Source organism: Hypanus sabinus, chromosome 13, assembly GCF_030144855.1.
Source record: "Hypanus sabinus isolate sHypSab1 chromosome 13, sHypSab1.hap1, whole genome shotgun sequence".
NCBI classification, from domain to species: domain Eukaryota; kingdom Metazoa; phylum Chordata; class Chondrichthyes; order Myliobatiformes; family Dasyatidae; genus Hypanus; species Hypanus sabinus.
This window is the reverse complement of record NC_082718.1, coordinates 65,240,748-65,266,204: the sequence shown is the minus strand read 5'-3', so window position 1 is coordinate 65,266,204 and position 25,457 is coordinate 65,240,748. Positions and strand designations below refer to the sequence as shown.

Sequence of the window (25,457 nt, the reverse complement as noted above, 5' to 3'; positions counted from 1 at the left end):
CTTTTCTATATACAAGTCACTGATGGCGGGTAGGGTAGGCTGGTGAGGCATTGTGCAGTTTTAACTGTCCATTGCAGGGCCACAGAGCAGTTTCCATACTATGCTGAAATACGGCATGTTAGGGTGCACTACTGCACATCTGTAGAAGAAAAACGCGCAAGCAGTTCTCCAGACCCCGATACACAAAACTCACTGTGAAGATTTAAAGGTCATAAATGTTAATTGCTTCATCTAGTTGGCCACTTCTATGTTGTTTTGTAACTAGTTAATACCTTCTGGGTTTCACAGCTAGTTGAAGGAACTCCCAAAGGCGGCAGGTACCATTGAACACGAAGCTCTTTGTCTGTAGCCTTTACTGCCATACTGTTCTGAGGTGTGATTTTACCGAAGTAGCTGCTCTCTGGTGTTGTTAATGTATATTCTCCAAAGACACTTGTGTAAATCTGAAATACACAAAATTACTAGATACTTAAGTTGCCACTAATGCCATCCTCCATAAGTGAATGAGGAAATAAAATTCAGTTAAAAATTTAGGTTTTGACATCAGGAATAATGCAAAATAGTTGTATCAAACTCAGCATTGATTGCTCAGCATAGGCATGGTGGGCTAAAGGACCTGTTTTTGTGCTCTATTGTTCTATGTAATTGCTTAGAATGTTAAGTATAAACTTTGAGAAAACTGGAATTTAGTTTTGGGAAGTATAGGCTTATTAGCTTGGGGTCCCCTAAGAGCTATGAAAAGGAAAATACAGGCAGGAATTTCCTTGGAGCACTAGCAGTTCCAAACTGCTAAACATTCTATTTCCTTGTGCAATTGTTTTCAAGTATTTTACTGGATTGCAACAGCAGAGTGGAAAGAACTCTGAAGAAATTTCAAGCTTTGGTCACTGAAAAACATACTGTTAGTGCCAGAAATCACCACCTTTCACCTTTTCATGGAGCTGAAGTTAAACATATGTTAAACTGAATTTTTTACATTGCTCTTCATGATGGAGGACTTTATAAATATCCTTAAAATAAATCACTCTATTCATTACTCTATTATTCTATTCATTTTATGTAATCTCTTAAAAATTCAATAAAAAATATATTAAAAAAATAAATAAATCACTGGCTAACTTCAAGTGACATAGAAGAACTTCTAAACATCCCATTCATAAAAAAATAAATTATGAGAAAATATCACAGGGCTAATGGTGGGCCAAATGCTGGAACCCAATGGGGAAGAAATAGAGAGAGGGTAGAAGAGACTCACCAGGATGTTGCCTGGATTGGAGGGTTATAGTTATAAGGAGAGATTAAATAGGACATAATTATTCTCACTTGAGTACAGAAAGCTCACAGGTAACCTTATAGAGTTATAAGGGGCATTAATCGGATATATATTCGGAATCTAATGTGATCAAATGTGATAAGCACAGAGAAAACTTAGGGCCGTATGGAGGAAGTGGACTGAAAAGAGCCTGTTTCTGTGTGGTACATTTCTATGATTCTATAAAGGACCAAGCACTTAAAACAATTTCCAGAGTCTCTGCCCCAAGGGTGGTGATACTGGGTCAGTAGATACATTTGAAATGGAGAAAGATAAATTTTGGAAGATGGAGGGATTGAGGATTATGGGTAAATAACATAGAAGAGGAGTTGAGGCCCATATAAATCAATTGGAGTTGGTGGGGAGGAGACTTGATGGTAGTGTTCTCCTGCTCCTATTTTTCTGCCAATTTGTTTACTTTGGCAATTCCATTACTCAGCTTCCTAAATAATTTTAAATTAATTGAGGAGGAAACTAGCAGGCTCAGGTGTAGCTAATGAATGTGTAACACAGGATTGCTTACAAATTTGATCTCTGGTCTATGCTGAGTCTGTCTATTGCTGTTGCAGGCTGTAGAAAGCCACTATCATTGCCTCAGAACCCATAAGAAAAATCATAGTTCCCATCTTGATGACTGCCCAGTGAACAGCAGTTGGATTTCACATGTACGGGCATCAGAAAACAAAGAAAAGGGTTTGTGGTGTTTCATAGCAGTTGAAGGCCATCTTAATATCCAGGGTAGGGCAGCCACAGATGTGTACCTCAGTGAGAGATTAAGATTTTCAGGGAAAATGAAGTTAAAAGCCACAAAAGGAGGAATTTGGGGAGAAAGAAGAATAAAGCAGAGAGTAGGCAAAGTCCAAATTAGTAACAGGACTGAGTAAGAGTAAAAACAACAGCAACTTCAAATCTGAAATAAAAAGAGAAAATGCAGGAAACATTCAGCAGGTCAGGCAGCTGCCGGGAAGGAAAGGACAGTCTGTGATGGCATTGGCTTTGCTGTTCTTCATGTTCTGAACTCAAACAAAGATCTCAAGCCCTATCGATATAGATGGCTAAAGGTACTCTCACTAAAAGATCATACTGTTGTCATATAGAGATGCTGGAAATTCTTAATGGGCTGGTCAAATTCTGTGGGAAAACAATTAACATTTCATATCAGTGACTTCTTGACAGAACAGTTTCTCTTTCATGGTTGCCACCCACCTTATGGATTTTTCAAAACTAGGCTCACCATACTTGCAAAACCAAGTAAATCAGTTTGGGAAGATAAGATAAAATCTGGAAAATATTATAAGTATATACATCACCTCAGGTTGGAAATCTGAGCCTCTAAAACTCCTGTCGAATAATTCATATAGGATTAGAGGAATATTCTCGATACTGCAGTAAGTTTTATATTCTGGTAAGTGTCTGATTAAAAATGGATGTATTTGTTTCAGACGTTTCAAAATCCCCATGTTGAAAACTGGTGTTTGAATTCCTTCTCTAGCACTATTCAGTACATGCTTCCACAGATCTATAACCAATTGAAAGAAAAGTACATTAGGATTTATTTAAAAAATACACATTAAAAATATCCCATTACATTTTTAATTAATAATCAAAACAAAGCCCTTTTTCCCATTAAAATTGTTATGCTCTCTCACCCTGACTGTTTCACCCACCACAGACAAGTGACCTTTCCAAAGGTAAGTGGCACACAGACTTGAATACATACCAGTCATCCCTACAGTTGGATGAGTCACATAAAATCCAATAGATCCTGCTCTTATTTGCTCAAAAGTCACTTTTTCCAGGATATTCCTGAATACCATCACAACTTTCTTTCTCTACAACAACTGGTTTTCCAAAGTCCTCCTCCTATGTCATTAAAATACACAAAACTACACAGAAGAGGCCATTCTGTCCCTTGAGCCCACTATCTGTACATCATCATACTGTTTCTGGAAAGTGTTCACCACAGAAATATTCAGAAATAAATATCTGGAAAGCTTGTAACTATTCTTCTCAGACATAAGCAAGCTACAGAATTCATCCTTTCCCTGGATACTGTCTGAAATTGCAGTCATGGTGACTTGGAGTTGTGTATATACCATTCTACCATCTGTGAAACAAACTAGTGAACCTTCAGAAATTGCTCAGTCAGTCCTTTCCCATTTCAGCTCATCTGTACCTGTAATCTTCATCCTTGGCTTTGGTATCTTTGAGTTTCCTATTCTGTTCTGGATGGTTTTCCACATTTATCCCCCTGAATATTTGACATTCCTCAAATCACTGCTGCCTCTCCTCTAAAACCAGGCCCCCTGTGAGAATCTTCTTGTGCTTGTTGGTATGCTTTGTCTTCTGGTTGAACAGAATTGTAATTTGAAAATTCACATTGTTTTTTTCCTAACCTACCATGGTCTTGCCCTGCACTGTGTCTATAATGTCCAGTCATAGAAAAGTACAGCACAGAGACAGGAGCTTTGGTTCATCTAGTCCATGCCAAAACTATTTAAACTGCCTACACCCAGTAACCTGCACTGGGACCATAGCCCTCCATACCCCTACCATCCATGTACCTATCCAAACTTCTCTTAATCATTGAAATCAAGCTTGCTTCTCCAATGCATTGGCAGATCATTCCACACTCTCATGATGCTCTAAGTGAATAAGTTTGCCCTCATGTTCCCCTTAAATATCTCATCTTTCACCCTTAACCTATGACCTCTGGTTGCAGCCCCACTCAAACTCAGTGGAAAAAGCCTGCTTCCATTTACCCTACCTATATCCTTCGTAATTTTGTATTTCTCTATCAAATCTCCTCTTAATCTTCTACAGTCCAAGGAATAAAGTCCTAATTTATTCAATCTTTCCTTATAATTCAGGTCCTCCAGACGCAGCAACGTACTTGTAAATTTTCTCTGTAGTCTTTCAATTTTATTTACATCTTTCCTGTAAGAAAGTGACCAAAACTATACACAACACTCCAAATTAAGTACATCTTAGTGGAAATTCTGCAATTCTGACCTCTTAATCATTCTGAGCTGAAGATACAAAAATTGTCATAGAGTAATAGTCTTTACATCACAGAAATGGATCCCACGGCTGACTTTTTTTGACTAACTACACTCATCCCATTTGTTCACATTAAGACTGGTTGCCTTGTCTGCATCAGTGGGGTAACAGGTGGTGGGAAGGACACAAGTAGTCTAGAAGGGAGTGCTTAAGAGACTGGCAGGTAGAGTGGAATGTGAGAGAAAAGTGAGGTTATCCACTTTGAAAGAAAGAATGAAAAAATTAATTGTTACTTAAATGAAGTTAAGACCACAAAAAGTTGCAATTCAAAGTTTTTAGGGCAAACATTTTCCTTTCATGAGTGTTTCTTTGGAGGGTGATGTTTGAGGGGAGGTGGGGTAGGCAAGAAGCTCAAAGGAGATAATATGGTTAACGGAAACACTGAGGATGAAAGGTTTGTCATTGCTAAACAACTAGTAGGAATCAGGAAAAAAGCTAAATAAATAGCGTAATATCTACGAGTATATTGAATGAGAAGATGTGAGAAGAAAAGGTATTATGCAATATGTAAGCAAGTTCTTTGGCTTAACTGGTCCACACCGACCAAGATGCTCCATTCAGGCTTGTCCCATTTGCCATCTTTTGCCCTACACCCTTCTAGACCTTTCCAATCCAGGTACCTGACCAAATATCTTTTAAACGTCATAAGCTACCTCAACCACTCTGGCAGCTCGTTCAATATAGATAGCACCCTTTGTGTTAAAAAAGTCTCCCCTCAAGTTCCAATTAGATCTTCACCTCTCACCTTAAATCTATGCCCTCTACTTCTTGATTCCCCATTCCAAGAAAAGGATTGACTGCATTCATGCTATCTAGGCCCCTCATGATTTTACACACAGGGACACTACTGCATTAGGTATCTTTTAGCTCTGCTTTATAAATGTGAACACTTTGGAAAACAGAGCATGCTATCAATCAGTGGATCCAGAAACAAACTATTCTCCTTTTACCTTCATGCATTTTTGATTCATTGGAGTGAGTCAGGCAAGCAAGAGGTTCAGCACTCTCATTTTCACTTTGCACTAAAAAGATGTAAACACACAAAATTATTAATCAAATTTTTAACTTTATTATTGATGACGTAAAATCTTTGATTGATGAATGGCAGAATGTTGGGCTGATAATTGAGGAGGGGTTTGATCAAAGAGATGGAGATGGGAAGGAGGTGAGTAGATGTCAGGGAGGAGTGGAGAAGGACAATAATCAGGAAAAGTCATGCTGATGATGAACCTTTGGAGGTAGGGTCAGCCAGAAGGTGGTGATGTCTATTTGAGCAGCTGCTCTAGAGGGGCCTAGAGAACTGAATGGAGAGAATTGGACATTTGATATCGAGGTTAGATAAATGATGATGAGGGCTCTCAAGCACATCTCAGGGGGACACACATGACCAGGAGGGCTAGTTAAATGATAAATGAGTGCAGGTCATGCAGATGTTAATAAAAACTGGAATGCTGATGAGCAGTTGGTAAATATAGATAAGATAAAGTTTGGGAACTTGCTGTAGGTGGTAATATCCCCTCATTTGTTTGATGGTGGCATTACAAGCCAGACCAATGTTTACCCTGACATTCATACTACTGCACAAAACTGTAAAAAAAAACACTAATGGAAAAAAACCTCAGATAAACAAAAAGAAAGCACAACTGAACAATAAATCTGAGAAGAGATTCATACATATGGATGCTGCCTGCCTGACCTGCTGTTTCCAAAATTTTCTGTTTCCAGCAACAGCACATTTTTATATACAGTAAATACGTATACTAATTTGTTTCCTCTTATTTCAGAACTTTTCATTAGGTGTTTCAAGATCATATTCCATAATCCAGCATGGGAAAATGATTTCTAGTCTGGCAACTTCTTATAGACTCCCTTGGGAAAATCTATGCACAGAAGCTTTACTAATGGATAGTTCCATAAGTAATCTGTATTACTACACCTGAAATACCCCTCCTGTTCCCTTGACATTTTACCTGCAACCTTTTTAAAAATGTTTTTAGTTGCATGGCAGCAGACAGTCTGCAAATAATCAACACTTCTCTTCTATCAGACTGCTCCATAAAAGCTCTGAAAACTGCAGTCCTTTAAAAACAACCACCTAGATGGCTCAGTAATTAATACGTAACTACAGGCCGATATCAAACGTACCATGTTTAAGTAAAACCATTGAAAAGGCTGTTTATCAGCAAATTAACAGCTTTTTCACACTAAGCAACTTTACGGATGTTTTCCGGCCTGGATTTTGACAACACCACAGCGCTGAGACTGCTCTGGTCACGGTTTTAAATCACCTCAACCATGATAATGGTAAAATTTCAGTTTTGGTTTTACTGGATCTTAGTGCTGCTTTTGACACAGTTGACCATGGCATTTTACTGGACAGATTGGAAAACTAGGTGGGACCTTCCAGTACAGTCCTGAAGTGGTCTAAATCGTATTTATAGGACAGGGACTATTTTTTATCGATTGGTAGCTGCATATCTACCCAAACAAAAATGGCATGCTGAGTGCCTCAAGGGTCCCTACTAGGGCCTCTTCTGTTTAATGTATACATGCTTCCTCTAGCTCAAATCATGGTAAGCAACAAAATATTTTACCATAATTATGTGGATGACACTCAGATTTATATAACAGTGTCATCAAGTGACCGTGGCCCCATACAATCACTAAAAAACTGTATTGAACAAATCAGATGTGACAAAATTTTCTCTAGTTAAACAAAGAAAAAACTGAAATAATGGTTTTCGGTGCCAAAAATAAAACGATTAAAAGTCAGTGATCACTTAGAATCCCTGTTGTTACAGACCACAAACCAAGCCAGAAACCTTTGTGATGGACTCAGACTTAAATTTTAATTGCCACATTAAGACAATTACAAAGTCAGCCTGCTACTATCTTCAAAATATATTGAGAGTTAACAGGCTTATGTCTCAGCGAGATCTAGAAAACTCGCCATGTATTTATTTTTAGTAGGCTTGACTATTGTAATGGCTGTTTCACGGAGCTCTGTAAAAAAAATCCCTCTGACAGCTGCAGCTCATTCAGAACACTGCTGCTAGAGTCCTTATTAAGACCAAGAGGGTAGAACATATCACTCCAGTTCTCAGATCACTACACCGGCTCCTTGTCTGTCAAAGGACTGACTTTAAAATATTACTACTGGTTTATAAACTACTGAATGGTCTAGGGCCAAAATACATCTCCGACCTTCTGCTGCATTATGAAACTTCCCGAGTTCTTGGGTCATCTAGGGCGGGTCTGCTTACTGTCCTCAGGGTCAAAACTAAATGTGGTGAAGCAGCTATCAGTTACTATGCTCCACGTATATGGAATAACCTTCCAAATGATCTGAAGCCTGCCCCAACTTTAAGCTCTTTTAAATTGAGGTTTAAAATTTTTCTTTTTGCTGAGCTTTTAATTTGAATCTCCTGCACTGTAACTTCTATTTCTATACAAATAAACTTGCTTTGCCTTGCCTATGAAAGCTTGAAGCTGGTCCCTCACTGTCACTGTGCTGGGGAACTGGGTCAGAAATGCTCCTGTGAATTTAACTACCTTGTTTTAAAATGATGCATTAAATAAATATTGCTCTGGGTGAACATTGTGGTGATTAGTGCAGTGGCTGCTATCCTGATACAAAACCATCAGTTACAAAGCCTCACTCTTGCTCACGTAAGTGCATCTAGTGGCCTTCTTCCCTCTCTGGGGAATCTGAGGTAAAATATATTCCTCTTTAAATTCTGACCTCCCAAACTTCACTCCACGGCCTTAGATTCTGGGCAGCACTGCCATTTTATCAGAATGACCTCAAACTTGTGGGGCTCTGATTTTAATTCCTATTGTAGTGCCCTTAGCATCTTGGAGTGCCAGGAATTACTGACAGATATCCACGTTTCTTGGGGGTGAACCCCTCTAAATTGCCTGTTGTAACTTCTGTGGAAGAGTCACAAAAGCAGCAGAAAATGGCCATGAAAGGGAAACTGCAGAGTGATCATTCCTTTTGGTTTATAGTTGCCAAATGTTATCATTTTTGGAGATCTGTGATATGTTATCAAGTTCGTAGTACAGGACTTTACATTGTAATCTAGTACCTCAGTTTATTTTACTTGCCTTATTTGCTGTTCAAATAAATGATGTGGGGAGCACTACTGTCACTGGTGAAGAAGCTATCTATCTTAAGAACTCAATTGGACAAACACATTTAGGTCAGTAATATTCCAAATGTACTGAGTGGCTGGCTTCTCCATTCCTGCACAGTTTAATTTACTTTGTTAGAATTGTGTATAAGGAGTTGAAAGGAGCTGAAGACTGCCATGGTAGGGGAGTGGTTAGCACAATGCTATTACAGCTCAAGGTGGTTCCAGAGTTCAGAGTTCAATTCCAGCACCATTCTGTAAGGAGTCTCTGTGGGATGCATGGGTTTTCCCCAGCTGCTCCAGTTTCCTCCCACCATCCAATCACATACTGGGTAGGTTAAATAGCCATTGTAAATTGTCCTGTGATTAGGGTTAATCAGTGTTGTGGGGTTACTGGGGCAGCACGGTAAGGGCCTAATCCACACTAAATGAAATAAAATAAAGAGACTGATATATTTGCACATGATTATCATTGGTGATTATGAATAATTTTGTGCCCCATAAATATTTTAATTTTTTTTCTCTAAACAAGATTCCCCATTTTTTCAAGAAGATCTGAGATTTTAACAGTCTTGTGAAACTGTGCTACTTTCTTGAAAATATGGGTAGAGCATGAAGTTTCGCATGCCTTTCAAGATACCCTGGTCTCTTTTGTCTGTCAGTTTCGCTAAGAAAAATGCCTGAGATTATACCTGAAAGCAGATTGTTGTTGTATAGCCTTCGGAGGTGGTCATTGTAACGTAGGAGGTGGACTGATGTCAATTTCTTTGCAGCCTTTCTATATGGTGCCATTATATCTGCAGCTTCAGTTGTTTCTGATGCCTCTTTCTTTTTTTCTTCGTCTTCCACTTTTTCTCCTTGAATGGTAGTTAAGTTTGGCAACAGTTCATCATTTTCTACAGTAAGAACATGTCCAAACAAATAATAAATCTTGTTAAAAGATGTACCTGACAATTTTTCATTTTTTCAATTATTTCAAGTAACTGATTGCATTTTTAGATGTTGATACTTAAAATAAAATTAGAATAATATTTCCTGAAAAGAAAATAATTTTAAATTTAAACTAGTTTGACAGGGGAATGGGAACTAGAGTGACAGGTTGGAGGATGGGGCAATTAATGTACTGGTAGATGCAGTATGTAGAGAGACTGTGAGGAAGGATAGGCAGTGGAAAAGACAAAACAGTACTCAGTTAGAAATGTGTCTACTTCAATGCGAGAAGTATCAGGAACAAAGGTGATGAAATTGAAGTCTCAATGTTGAGGCCATTACAAGACTAGTTGTTACAAGAGCAAGAACGACTGCTGGATGTTCAGGGGTTTATATGTTTCAAAAGTGACAGGGATGGAGGTAAAAGAGGTAAAAGCATAACTAATCAAAGGTAGTATCGTAACTACAGAAAGGGAGGATGTCATAGACAGATCCTCTGATGAATCAGTGTAGGTGGAAGTCAGAAATTGGAAAGGAGAGATCACTCTACTGGGAACATTTTATAGGTTTCTCACAATAGCAACAGGGACACTGAGGAGTAGATTGGAAGGCAGATCTCGAAAAGGTGTGAAAATAACAGTAGTAGATGGAGTGGGATTTATTAAGTGTGTCCACGGGGATTTGTTATGGGACACCTGCTCTTTGCAATTTTTAGAAATAATTTAGATGAGGAAGTGAAGATATGGGTTAGTAAGTTTATAGATGACATAAAGGTTTGTTGGTGTTATGAATAGTATATTGTCATCAGTTACAACAGGATACTGATAAAATGTAGAGCTGGGCTGAGGAGTGGGAAATGGAGCTCAATCCAGACAAATATGAAGTGGTATATATAAAAGGTCAAATTTGAAGGCAGCATTCAAGGTTAACAGCAGGATTCTTAGCTGTGTGAAGAAAGAAGGATCTTGGAGTGCATGTCCATAGATCCATCAAAGTTACTCCACAAGTTGATAGGGGGGTTAAGATGGTATTTGGTGTGTTGGCCTTCAGTAATAGGGGAATTGATGCCAAGAGCCATGAGATAATATTGCTACTCTGTAAAACTTCGTGGACTACACTTGGAATATTGTATTCAATTCTGGTCTTTTCATTATATGAAGGATGTGGAAACTTTAGAGCAGGTGCAAAGAAGATTTACCAGGATGCTGTCTGAGTAAGAGAACATGTATTACGAGAATAGGTTGAACAAGCTACAGGTTTTCTCTTTGGAGCAAAGAAGGATAAAAGGTGACTTGACAGAGGAGTACGAGTTGATAAGAGTGGACAGCCAGAGATTGTTTCCCAGGGCTGAAATGGCTAACACAAGGGGACATAATTTTATGGTGATTAGAGAAAAGAATGGGGTGGATATTAGAGCAGGCTTTAAAAAATGTGGTAGTTGAGACTGCTACATTGGGAACATCTAAGAGTCAGTTGTGCTGCAGCTGTTGGAAAGCATCAAGTTGGATAAGTCGCCAGGACTGGATGAGATGTACTCCAGGCTACTGTGGAGGAGATTGCTGAGTTTCTAGCGATGACCTTTGCATCAATGGAGGATTGGAGGGTTGCGGATGTTGTTCCCTTATTCAAGAAAGGGAGTAGAGATAGCCCAGGAAATTATAGACCAGTGAGTCCTACTTCAGTGGTTGGTAAGTTGATGGAGAAGATCCTGACAGGCAGTATTTATGAACATTTGGAGAGGTATAATATGATTAGAAATAGTCAGCATGGCTTTGACAAGGGCAGGTTGTGCGTTATGGGCCTGGTTGAATTTTTTGAGGATGTGACTGAACACATTGATGAAGAAAGAGCAGTAGATGTAGTGTAAACATGAGGAAATCTGCAGATGCTGGAAATTCAAACAACACACACAAAATGCTGGTGGAACACAGCAGGCCAGGCAGCATCTATAGGGAGAAGCACTGTTGACATTTCGGGCTGAGACCCTTCGTCAGGACTAACTGAAAGGAAAGATAGTAAGAGATTTGAAAGTAGTGGGGGGAGGGGGAAATGCAAAATGATAGGAGAAGACCGGAGGGGGTGGGATGAAGCTAAGAGCTGGAAACGTGATTGGTGAAAGTGATACAGAGCTGGAGAAGGGAAAGGATCATGGGACAGGAGGCCTCGGGAGAAAGAAAGGGGGAGGGGGGAAGCACCAGAGGGAGATGGAGAACAGGCAAACAACTAAATATGTCAGGGATGGGGTAAGAAGGGGAGGTGGGGCATTAACAGAAGTTAGAGAAGTCAATGTTCATGCCATCAGGTTGGAGGCTACCCAGCCAGTATATAAAGTGTTTTTCCTCCAACCTGAGTTTGGATTCATTTTGACAGTAGAGGAGGCCATGGATAGACATATCAGAATGGGAATGGGACATGGAATTAAAATGTGTGGCCACTGGGAGATCCTGCTTTCTCTGGCGGACCAAGCGTAGGTGTTCAGCGAAACGGTCTCCCAGGCTGCGTCGGGTCTCACCAATATATAAAAGGCCACTTCTCCTTTGTCCTGGAATGAAAAGCCTCATCCTGAGAGCAGATGTGACAGAGAAGGAGGAACTGTGAGAAGGGGATAGCATTTTTGCAAGAGACAGAGTGGGAAGAGGAATAGTCTAGGTAGCTGTGAGAGTCTGTAGGCTTATAGTAGATATCAGTAGATAAGTGGTCTCTAGAGATGGAGACAGAAAGATCAAGAAAGGGGAGGGAGGTGTCGGAAATGGACCAGGTAAATTTGAGGGCAGGGTGAAAGTTGGAGGCAAAGTTAATGAAGTCAACGAGCTCAGCATGCATGCAGGAGGCAGTGCCAATGCAGTTGCCAAAGGAAAAGAGGGGGACGGATACCCATATAGATTTAGAACATGGCCTGTTCCACAAAGCCAACAAAAAGGCAAGCATAACTGGGACCCATACGGGTGTCCATGGCTACACCCTTGGTTTGGAGGAAGTGGGAGGAGCCAAAGGAGAAATTATTGAGAGTAAGAGCTAATTCCGCTAGATGGAGGAGAGTGGTGGTAGAGGGGAATTGGTTAGGTCTGGAATCCAAAAAGAAGCAAAGAGCTTTGAGACCTTCCTGGTGGGGGGTGGAGGTATATAGGGATTGGACGTCCATGGTGAAAATAAGGCAGTGGGGGCCAGGGAACTTAAAATCATTGAAAAGATTCAAAGCATGAGAAGTGTCACGAACATAGGTGGGAAGAGATTGAACAAGGGGGGGATAAAACAGTGTCAAGGTACACAGAAATGAGTTCGGTGGGGCAGGAGCAAGCTGAGGCAATAGGTCTACCTGGACAGGCAGGTTTGTTGATCTTGGGTTGGAGGTAGAAACGGGAAGTGCAGGGTGTGGGAACTATGAGGTTGGCGGCAGTGGATGGGAGATCCCCAGAGCTGATAAGGTTGGTGATGGTATAGGAAACAGTGGCCTGGTGCTCCTTAGTGGGGTCATGATCAAGGAGTAAATAAGAGGAGGTATCAGAGAGTTGTCGCTGTGCCTCGGCCAGGTAGAAGTCAGTACGCCAGACAACCCTGGCTCCCCCCTTATCAGTGGGTTTTATAGTGAGGTTGGGATTGGTGTGGAGGGAGCGGAGAGCAGAGCGTTCGGAAGGAGTTAGGTTGGAATTGGAACAGGGTGTAGTGAAGTCGAGAAGGTTGATGTCCCGTCGGCAATTAGCAATAAAGAGATCCAGAGCAGGCAGAAGACCAGAGCGGGGTGTCCATGAAGAGGAGGAGGGTTGAAGACGGGAGAAGGGGTCATCAGTGGGGGTAGGAGAGTCCTTGTCAAAGAAGTAAGCTCGGAGATGGAGCCGGCGGAAGAAGAGTTCAGCGTCATGGCGTACGCGGATCTCGCTGAGGTGTGGGGGAAGGAGGACAAAGCTGAGGCCTTTAGTCTCAATGTTATTAAGGCTTAAACTAACAGTCTGGAGACTTCAATACAAGTACCATCATGGTAGTTAGGGTACTGTATTTAAATGTAATAATTTGGTTTGAAAATAAAAACTACTTGATGAAAGGAACAAAACCATTTTATTGTTGTTGCCGGTTCACTAATTTCCTTCAGGAGAGGAAATCTGTCATCCTTATTCAATCCTGACTATGTGGGACTCCTAATCAATCAATGCAGTTAATGCTTAAATGCCCTCTAAGATGATGAACCAGGTCACTCGGTTCAAAGATAGTTAGAGTTGAGCAGTAAAAGGTGGCCTTACAGATTGTGAAAATGAATAAAGAAATAAAAAGTTTGCAACATTTATTTAGACCATAAAATATAGGAGTAGAAGTAGGCCATTTGGCCCATCGAGTCTGCTCCACCATTCAATCATAGGCTGATCCAATTATTCCAGTCATCCCCACTCCCCTGCCTTCACTCCATACTCTTTGATGCCCTGGCTAATCAAGAGCCCATCTATCTTTGACTTAAATACACCCAGTGACTTGGCCTCCACAGCTATTCATGGTAACAAATTCCACAGATTTACACAGATCTGACTAAAGTAATTTCTCCGCATCTCAGTTCTAAATGGACGTCCTTCCAACCTGAAGTCATGCCTTCTTGTCCTAGAATCCCGTCATGGGAAATAACTTTGCCATATCTAATCTGTTCAGGCCTTTTAACATTGGGAATGTTTCTATGAGGCCCCCCTCATTTTCCTGAACTCCAGGGAATACAGTCCAAGAGCTGCCAGGTATTCTTCATATGGTAACCTTTTCATTCCTGGAATCATTCTTGTGAATCTTCTCTGAACCCTCTCCAATGTCAGTATATCCTGTCTAAAATAAGAAGCCCAAAACCACCCTTCTTAAATAGCAGAGTAACATTTGCAATTTTCCAGTCATCTGGTATAATGCCAGAATCTATCGATTCTTGAAAGATCATTGTTACTGCCTCTGGAATCTCTGCAGCTACTTCCTTCAGAACCCAAGGGTGTATTCCATCAGGTCCAGGAGATTTATCCACCCTCAGACTATTAAGTTTCCTGAGCACCTTCTCAGTTGTAATGTTCACTGCACAAACTTCAATTCCCTGACACTCTTGAATTGCCAGTATACTGCAAATGTCTTCCACTGTGAAGACTGATGCAAAATACGCATTCAGTTCCTCTGCCATCTCTCATTACAATATCTCTTGTATCCTTTTGTACTGGTCCTATGTCTACCCTTGACTCTCTTTTACCCTTTATATACTTAAAAAAGATTTTAGTATCTTCTTTGATATTAGTCACCATAAATTCTGGTGTATAGACCGAGAATTTGGCCCTAAATTTTGCTCCTAAAATTAGGGGGTCGGCTTATACACAGGGTGCCAACTTTGGAAAAATGAATACACAGAAGACAGGTAATATTTATTGGCTGTTTTTGAGTCAAATTCGTTCCACTGTCATCGCATGAATTCTTTGAATGATTTGTTTAAACTCTAGTGGCTGGAGCATGGAGATCAAACCACCAGCTTTCAATGCTGCTTTTATCTCACCTGACAAGTGCGCTTTGAAGACGTCCCAGACAAGTAGTGACTTTTCTTTCCCGAAACCTTTGGGACATCAATGCCACACCTCTTTAACCCACTTCAAGCAACCGGCTTCGTCCATCCAGCAACATTCTTGAATGTAAACAAGACCGCGCGGGAATTTTCTGAGCAATCTTTGTTTTTTGTCTCAACACAAGACTACGTCTATTCATAAATCGGGTGCACCAACTTCGCGTAGCTTTGAAATTTTCGCTGGCCTCATGGTGTTTTTCAGCCCATTTCAACGCTTGAACTCGAATCATTTCTCTGGTAACAATGTATCCAGACGACCGTTGGTGATTCACCCACTCTAAAACTTTTTCTTCCATTTCTGGCCACTGGCATGTTTTCCTGCTGTTTGCACATTTTGCCTTTGGCATTTCCCTCAGCGTGTCTTCTGCCTTTCTCCACTCTCTCTTGTTTACACTAAACTTAGCAGCTGCAGAATTATTCATTCCTTTAGCAAAATCAACAACCTTCAGCTTGAAGCCAGCATCATATTGCATTTGTGTTAATCTTTTGTACATGGTGGTCACAAACTCAATACTGAGTAGACATACTGATCCCACTACCCCGTGTTATGTTTTAATGAGATTACGATGGGCGCTAAATTCTGAGGATTCTTTACCATTGGAGACCTAATCCAAAATTTCCCTCCCTGATTTATTTATTAAGAATTCACTTTTAATGTTCTATAATGTGTAAGCCTGTTGTCTTAGCAGGTACTGGTTCACAAAATTTCCCGGTTCTGAATCTGGCAAAGCTGAGTACTGGCATGTGAGATCTTGTGATCTTCTCTGGTTAAATCAAAAACCTCTACAAAAGGGGTCAGCTTATACAAAGGTAACATGAAAAAGTCACTCGGCTTATACTCCGGAATATAGGGTAATTCATCTATTCCTTCTTTATGACCTTCTGCAAGTTTTTAAAAGCTTCCAAATCCTCTATCTCCCCACTAGCTTTGGCTTCCTTTTTACATCGGCTCTGACTTCACTTTTCCATTCAAAAATTTCTTCTTATTCGGAATATATCGGAATATTCGGAATATATCTGTCTTGCACTTCCCTCATTTTCGCAGAAACTCCAGCCGTTGCTGCTCTGCTGTCCCTCCTGCAAATGTCCCTTTCCAGTCATGCCATTGCATTTTCCTTTATTCCACTGAAATACTGACACATTGGATTTTACTTTTTTCTTCTCAAAGTTCAATGTGAACTCAATCATATTGTGATTACTGTTCCCTAAGGATTCCTTAACCTTAAGCTCTCTTATTACCTCCGGATCATTGCACAACACCCTATCCAGCACAGCTGATCCCCTAGTGGACTCAACAACAAGCTGTTCTAAAAAGCCAACCCTTCGACATTCTACAAATTCTCTCTCTTAAGGTCCATGTGGTAAACTATGTATACCTGTCTGGGCACGCCCCTCTGCTGACTGCTCCTGTGGCTCCTCCCACAGACCCCTGTATAAAGGCAATTGGAGTCACTGCTCCCCCCTCAGTCTCCGAGATGCTGTGCTCCGTTTTGCTACTAATAAAAGCCTATCATTCGCCTCCCGTCTCTGAGAGTTATTGATGGTGCATCAGTCCAGTACTGACCTGGTTTTCCCAATCCACTTTCATGTTAAAATCCCCAATAATTATCATGATATTGCCTTTCTGACACACCTTTTCTATCTCCTGCTATTTGCAATCCACATCCTGGCTGCTGTTTGGAGTCCTGTATACAGCTGCCTTTTGGGTCCTTTTACCCTTGCCGTTTCTTAACTCAACCCATAGAGACTCTACACCTTCCAATCCTATATCATCCTTTTCTGATGATTTAATATTATTTCTTATACACAGAGCCACACTTTGCTTACCAACCTATCTTCCTGATATACCACATCCTTGGATGTTCAGCTTGAACATCCTTGGATGTTCAGCTCCCAATGGCAGCCAACCTTTAACCAAGTTTCAGAGATGGCCACAATGTCATACTTGCCAATCTATAGCTGAATTTCAAGATCGTCCATTTTATTCCTTATGCTATGTACATTCAAATGTAACACTCTCAGTCCAGTATTTGTTGCTTTCTGTTTTAACTGCACCACACCTCTATTGACCTGTAACTCATGTCACTGGCTGTGATTAAGCTTCATCTCCTGCCTGTTCTTTCTATAATCTCTGTTGCACACTATCTTTGATTTATTTCTGTTTTCCCCTTCCTCACCCCTATCACTCTGGTTCCCATCCCCCTGCCAAATTAATTTAAACCTTCCCTAACAGCTCTATTAAATGTGCCTGCTAGGGTATTGATCCCTTTGGGTTCAGGTGTAATCCGTCCTTTTTGTACAGGTTGTGCCTCCCCCAGAAGAGGCCCCAATGATCCAGGAATCTGAAGCCCTGCCCCTTACATCAGTCTCTCAGCCACACATTAATATGTCTGATCATGCTATTCTTGCACATGGCACAGGCAGCAATCCTGAGATTACTACCCTAGAACTCCTGCATTTCAGTTTACAACCCAACTCCTTGAATTCTTTCTTCAGGATCTCCTCCCTTTTGCTATCTTTGTCATTGGTACCAACGTGTATCAATTGGTATCAACTTCTGGCTGTTCACCCTCACCCTGCAGAATACTCTGCACCCGATCCAAGACATCCCATACCCTGGCACTTGGGAGGCAACACACCATGTGGGTATCTCTATTAGGCTGACAGAACCTCAAGTCTGTTCCCCTCACTATGGAATCCCCTATGACTACCATATTCCTCATTTTCCTCTTTGCCTTCTGCACCACAAAATCAGGCTCAGTGCCAGAGACCTGATCGCTCTGGTCATCCTCTGTCCTCTTTCCCTTGCTTCCCCATCACCCACTTATCTAACTCCTGCAACCTTGGAGTGACTAACTCCCTGTAGCTCCTCTCTATCTCCTGTTCACTCTCCCTAATATGCTGTAGGACATTGAGCCACAGCTCCAGATCCCTAACATAGTCTTTCAGGATTGATGACTGTAAGTACAACATATTGAGTTGCCAGGTTAGAGGTGATTGGCATATGTCTTGAGGAAACACAGTCAACAAAGCAAGGAACACACACAAAAACCTCCTCTTATTTACCCCTTGATCATGACCCCACTAAGGAGCACCAGGCCACTGTCTCCTATACCATCACCAACCTTATCAGCTCTGGGGATCTCCCATCCACTGCCACCAACCTCATAGTTCCCACACCCTGCACTTCCCATTCCTACCTCCTACCCAAGATCCACAAACCTGCCTGTCCAGGTAGACCTACTGTCTCAGCTTGCTCTTGCCCCACCGAACTCATTTCTGCACACCTTGACACTGTCTTATCCCCCCTGTTCAATCTCTTCCCACCTACGTTCGTGACACTTCTCATGCTTTGAATTTTTTCAATGATTTTAAGTTCCCTGGCCCCCCACTGCCTTATTTTCACCATGGACGTCCAGTCCCTATTGTTGTGAACTACATATACCTGTCTGGACACACCCCCTGCTGACTGCTCCTGTGGCTCCTCCCACAGACCCCTGTATAAAGGCGATTGAGGTCTGAGCCCGGCCTCTCTGTCTCCAGGATGTAGTATGGTGGTCAACCACTGCTTCTTCCAGTCAATAAAAGCCGATATCTCGCCTTTACGTCTCAGAGTGAGTTATTGATGGTGCATCAATTATATACCTCCATCCCCCACCTGGATGGTCTCAAAGCTCTTCACTTCTTTTTGGATTCCAGACCTAACCAATTCCCCTCTACCACCACTCTCCTCCGTCTAGCGGAATTAGTTCTTACATGGAATGAACATTGACTTCTCTAACTTCCGTCAATGCCCCTCCTCCCCTTCTTACTCCATCCCTGATTTATTTAGTTTTTCCCCCCTTCCTTTTTTTCTCTCTCTGCCCATCACTCTGCCTGTTCTCCATCTCCCTCTGGCGCTCCCCTCCCCCTTTCTTTCTCCCTAGGCCTCCCGTCCATGATCCGTTCTCTTCTCCAGCTCTGTATCCCTTTTGCCAATCACCTTTCCGGCTCTCAGCTTCACCCCACACCCTCCGGTCTTCTATCATTTTGCATTTTCCCCTCCCCCTCCTACTTTCAAATCTCTTACTATCTCTTCTTTCAGTTAGTCCTGACGAAGGGTCTAGGCCCGAAACAACAACAGTGCTTCTTCCTATAGTTGCTGCCTGGCCTGCTGCATTCCACAAGCATTTTGTGTGTGTTCCTTGAATTTCCAACATCTGCAGTTCTCTTCATGTTTGCTCAACAAAGCAAGGAAACTCTTTTGGAGCTATCTATTTTCACATAACTTCTGGGATTCTCCACTCGAAGTGACAGAAAACACATATGAGCCAATGTGTTCAAACAACTTACACATTTTCAGCAGCATTGTACTTATCTGCCTTTGTCAAAGAAAGATAATAGCATTCATAGATTGTATGAATGGCATTCATAGACTGTTTGAAAATGTATTAATCCATTTTGAAAAAAAGGTACTGACTTTCCTATTATGTGAAGCATGATAGTAATATAATACACAGCAAAACAGATCAGACTGTATCTGCATTGCAATTACATTCAGACAGAGAGCAGATGGAAATTCTCACCAGTTTGGTAATCTTGATGTGATGCTAAAATATCCAGAAGTATAAACTCATGCAATTCATTTTGGACAATATTTACCATGTCTTCTTCGCTAACTGAATGGTCCCTTATTAGTTTCTGGGAACTGTGCAGGATACAGTTGGTCTATACAATAAATGATATTTGTGGAGAAGAACAGAGTTTGTTAATTTACAGATTGATAAAACTTTCCCAAGTTAAAATACTGTTCACCTTATCCTCTCTTGAGAATTAAATTGTGTTATTTCTAAATAAATTATTTTACTTTCAGCAAACTAAATACAAAAGACTGCAGATACTGGAAACTGGAGAACCAACCAATCTGCTGGAGGAACTCAGTGAGGAAAGGAATTGTCAATATTCAAGTTGAAACCTGCATCAGGATTAACAGGGAAGTGGGAAGATTGCCAATATAAAGAGAAGAGAAGGGGTAAGATAGGTCCAGGAGTTGAGTGGTAGACTGAGGAAGGAAAGGGAGAGGAGTGGAGTTGGCAACAGAAGCAGATGCTAAGTTCAATGTTCAAAGTAAATTTATTATTGAAATACATATATGTCACCATATACAACCCAGAGATTCATTTTCTTGAGGGCAATCACAGTAAGTACAATAATCATAATAGAATCAATGAAAGGCCACACCCAACAAGATAACAACCAATGTTCAAAAAAGAACAACAAATTGAATAAATACAAAAGAAAGAGGGAAAATGAAATAATAATAATGAATAAGCTAGCTATAAATATCAAAATCAAGAGTCATTGAAAATGAAGAGTCATTGAAAGTGAGTCTTTAGGCTGTGGGAAGAGTTTAGTGATGAGTGAGTGAAGTTATGCCCTCTGGTTCAAGAGCCTGATGTTTGAGGGATGTTTGAGCCTGATTTTCCTGAACCTAGCAGTGCAGGTCCTGTGGCTCTGTACCTTCCCCCTGATGATAGCAGCAAAAAGAGGGCATGTCCTGGATGGTGGTGGTCCTGGATGATGGATGTTGCTTTCCTGTAATGTACTCAAAATCCACTACTTTTTGTAGGTTTCTCCATACAAGGACATTGGTAGGGGAGAGCAAAAGGGGAGATAGCTGAGAGGGTGGATAAGCAGGAACTTCTGTTAAACAGCCTCAATTTTTCATTGAGATTACCTGTTCAAATAAAAGAGGAAACTGAATGTTTTATCATAAGGAGGAAGCTTATGCCAGTATAGGCATCTATTATTTTATATTTGGTTTATAGGGGAAGTAGGAGAGAATTTAGGAAAGAAGTTAGGAGGGCAAAACAAAGAGAAATACCTGGTGAGCAGGATTAAGGAGCAACCTGAACCATTTCATAAGTTTATCAGAAGCAAAAGGTTAACTCAGAGTAATATAGAAATCTATGTGTGGAGAGCCAGGGGACATGAACTGGATCTGAAATGAATATTTCCTATTAGTATTCAGAGGCACATGAGTTGAGCCTTCATGTTATAGTTGTAATAAACATCTGTTAAACCCCACACAGAGTATTGTGTACAGTTCTGGTCACTACACTATAGGAAGGTGGTGGCAGCAATAGAGAGAGTATGGAAGAGATTCATCAGCATTTTGTCTGGAATGAAAAGCTGCAGTTATAAGGAGGGGTAATTGCAGTCAGGGTTTATTCTCACTGAAATGTGGGAGGCTGAGGGGTAATCTGAACGCGATCTATAAATTCCTGCTGAGTTCAGAAGTGTTAGGCTCTTTCCCAGGAGGGCAGTCTAAAACTGGTTTAAGGTGAGAGGGCAGATCATGGGGGATCTGAGGGTTTTTTTTTCCACACAAAGGATGGTGATTACATAGAAGAAGGTGTCAAAGAAGGTGGTAAAAGACATCTAGATAGAAAGGGAGTAGAGGGATATGGGCCAAATACAGACAAATGGGATTAGTATGGACTGGCATCACAATTGGCATGGATGAGTTGGACTAAAAGCCTGTTGCTGTTTTGTACAACCCTGTGACTCCAAAGTCTGGGAATTTAGGCATGCTTATACAAACATGCAAGTCTCAAATGCAATAAAAAATGCCATATATGTCAAAGACCTCCAGCTGCTGGAGTCCTCATCTGCATGAAATTCCACATCTCATAGATCATCTACTCCTATTCTCTTATTCTAATTGTTACATTGTCTTCTTGATTACTAGATCAATTTTTTAAAAAAATATTCATTTTCCACAATTTCAACATCACTCAGAAGGCCAGCATTTATTATTTATCCCCATCTGCCCTTGAGAAGACTGTGGGGAGCAGTAGTCCATTTCTATTCAAACATAGTGCTGATAGGCCAGTTGGAACTCAACCACAAGGGTTTGGTTTGGAATCACATTTAGGACAGACTAGTTAAAGATTATAAACATGAAAATTTCTGCAGGTGCTGAAAATCCAAAGCAACACATGCAAAATGCTGGGAGAACTCAGCAGATCAGGTAGCATCTAAGGAAATGAATAAACAGTTGATGGATTGTAATCTCCTCCACCTCTCCATCCCCACTTTATCCAAAGGCCATGAGTGAAGAAGATGGTTGTTACACTAGCAGTTTTAGTGGTTATCATTATTAGAATATTGTACAAATTCTAGATTTAAACTGTGATGATAGGATTATCATTAATGACCTCTGGATTACTAGTCTGCTCCCAAAGCAGCTCTACAGATATAAGGTCTTTGACTAGCTGCTTATTTCAAATGCTTGGGCATATAGACATTAAGAAAGAGGATGTGCTGGAGCTTTTGAAAAGCATTGTTAGATAAGTCACCAGGTCCAGACGAGATATACTCCAGACTACTGCAGGAAGTGAGGAGATTGCTGAGCTTCTGACAATGATCTTTGTGTCACCAATAGGGATGGGAGAAGTACCAGAGGATTGGAAGGTTGCAAATGTTGTTCCCTTGTTCAAGAAAGGGAGTAGAGCTAACTGTGGTGAACTACATATACCTGTCTGGACACGCCCCCCCTCACCCCGCTGACTGCTCCTGTGGCTCCTCCCACGGACCCCGGTATAAAGGCGATTGGACCCCAGCCTCAGTCTCCAGGATGCAGTGTGGTGGTCAATTGCTGCTTGTTCTTTCTTCCAGCCAATAAAAGTCTATATCTCACCTCACGTCTCCAAGAGTTATTGATGGTGCATCAGTAACCCAGGAAATTATAGACCAATGACTCTTACTTCAGTGGTGGACAAGTTGTTAGATAAGATCCTGAGAGGCAGGATTTATGAGCGTTTGGAGAGACATAACCTAATTAAGGATAGTCAGCATGACTTTGTCGAGGGCAGGTCATGCCTTACGAGCCTGATTGAATTCTTTGAGTATGTAACAAAACACATTGATGAAGGTAGAGCAGTGGATTAAATGTATATGGATTTCAGTAAGGCATTTGATAAGGTTTCCCATGCAAGGCTCATTCAGAAAGTAAGGAGACATGGGTCCAAAGAGATCTGGCTTTGTAGATCCAGAATTGGCTTGCCCACAGAAGGCAAAGGGTGGCTGTTGATAGTTCATATTCTGCATGGAGGATGGTGACCAGTGGTGTTTCATGGAGATCTGTTCTGGGACTTTTTCTGGGAACAGGAGATCTGTTCTTTGTGATTTTTATAAATGACCTAGCTAAGGAAGTAGAAGGGTGGGTTAGTAAGTTTGCTGATGACACAAATGTTGGGAATGCTGTGGACAGTCTGAAGGGTTATCAGAGGTTACAGCGGGACATTGATAGGATAAAAAACTGAGCTGAGAAGTGGCAAATGGAGTTCAACCCAGATAAGAGTGAAGTGGTTCATTTTGGTAGGTCAGTTCTGTCAGTTCTCACTACAGGAAGGATGTGGATAATATAGAGAGAGTGCAGAGGAGACTTACGAGGATGTTGCTTGGATAGGAGAACATGACTTATGAGAATAGGTTAAGTGAACTTGGTCTTTTCTCCTTCGAGCAATGGAAGATGAGAGGTGACTGATAGGGGTGTATAAGATGATAGATGGCATTCTTCATGTGGATAGCAAGATGCTTTTTCCTAGAGCTGAAACAGCTAACATGAGGGGGGCATAGTTTTAAGGTGTCTGGAAGCAGGTATGGGGGGATGTCAGAGGTAAGTTTTTCACACAGAGAGTGGTGGGTGTATGGCAATACACAGACAGTGATGGTGATAGAGGCGGATACAATAGGGTCTTTTAAGAGACTCTTAGATAGGTAAATGGAGCTTAGAAAAATAGAGGGCAATGTGGTAGGGAAATTCTAGGCAGCTTCTGGAGTAGGTCACATGGTCAGCACAACGTTATGAGCTGAAGAGCCTGTAATGTGCTGTAGATTTCTATGTTCTATGTCTGTATTATTTAAATTTACTGTGAATAGACTTCAAATTACAACTTTTAGAATTGCTGATTGTAAATTAATGCCATGTATAGCATTATCTATTCCTCTACATGTTTTGTTACTTTAGCTAAAAAGTACTTGTTTCAATTCCATTCTGTTAAATGCCTGACTATAATTTATGCCCACTGTTCATTTCCTTCACCTCAGGTTTCTTCATGATTTCCAATTTTCCAGCTTTTCTGCACATGTACCAAACATATCTATCCTATTAGAAAGTAACCCCCAGTATTATCATTCTGTGTTAGACCACATTTCATTTGTCATCCAATGGCTGTCTGTATAATACACTATGCAAAAGAATAAAATACTGTAAGGAATATTAATACCAACCTGATTTGCAGCTCTGATTGCAACCCATGCCAGGATTTTACATTTTGAGGGCTGTTTTAAAATAACCTGTAATATTTCTTTCAATCTTCCTTGGCCAGTTATCTTGTTAAAGAAAAACAAAGATTTAATGCTTAAGTCTCAAACTTTGTAGTCCAGAAATTAATTTGTGCATGAACTAAAATAGAACTAGGTTGAGTACCAACACCATTTTGCTGTAATATAAAGTTCTTATGCATCAATCTTGTGCAATAACTTGGTGTTCAATGGATGCTATTCCCAATCTTTTTTGCATTAATATACATTCATTGGAAATTGTTTATTTTGTAACTCCAAACTATAAAACCAATTGACAGCAAAATCACGGAGCTGAGAATGCATGTCTTAGTTTGCTTTTACTTTGAGTTATGATATAGTAGTGGGATGACGTATGCCATGCAGATGTTACAACATGTAACCCAAAATGAATTATTTAAACAAAGAAGGCTTAACTAAACAATATATTTACATTATTCAAATATTACTGAAATATTAATTACATAAAAAAATACTTCCAGGAACCATGCAATTTCATTGAAATAAACCTGCGTTAATTGTCCATTAATAATACACAAAGAACTGCAGATACTAGGAATCTGAAATGTAAAGAAAAGATGCTAGAAATACTCAGTATTGTATGCTTGTGGAGGGAGAAACAGGATTCATTTTTCAGGTGGATGAGTGTTTAACAGAGGCCAATAGATACACAGAAACAAAAATGTCAGGAACATGTCTGTACTCACAACTTGTCTCGCAAATCTTACTTAAGCTTCCCCTCTCTCACCCTAAACTTATCCCCTCTAGTATTTGACACTTCACCCTGGGAAAAAGACTATTTACTCAATCAGTGCCTCACATAATTTTATAAATTTCTATCAGGTGAGTCCTCAGCCTCCACATGGTTGCTAGTCATTTCATAGAACACAACAGGATGACAACGCAACTTTATACAGAAACGTAACCAGATTACAAGACTAAAGATATAGGAGCAGAATGAGGCCATTCAGCCTATCAAGACTGCTTGACCATTCCATCATGGTCAATTTATTATCCCTCTCAACTCCATTCTCTGTCTTCTCCTCATAATCTTTGATGCCCTGACTAATCAAGAAGATATCAACCTCTGCATTAAATATACCCAATGACT

At 40.7% G+C, this 25,457-nt stretch overlaps 1 protein-coding gene across 1 annotated transcript in view; it reads right to left on the bottom strand.

The window, feature by feature from the left end:
• The window catches only part of LOC132403954 (cilia- and flagella-associated protein 54-like), a 460,583-nt gene that overhangs the window by 41,937 nt on the left and 393,189 nt on the right, over positions 1–25,457 (bottom strand). Inside the window, exons 61-66 of the mRNA XM_059987831.1 lie at positions 24,275–24,376; positions 19,564–19,705; positions 9,198–9,401; positions 5,323–5,394; positions 2,623–2,831; positions 273–443 (exon numbers count right to left, since the gene is read on the bottom strand). Of these exons, the coding sequence (XP_059843814.1) occupies positions 273–443; positions 2,623–2,831; positions 5,323–5,394; positions 9,198–9,401; positions 19,564–19,705; positions 24,275–24,376 (900 nt within the window). The remainder of the gene's footprint in view (positions 1–272; positions 444–2,622; positions 2,832–5,322; positions 5,395–9,197; positions 9,402–19,563; positions 19,706–24,274; positions 24,377–25,457) is intronic.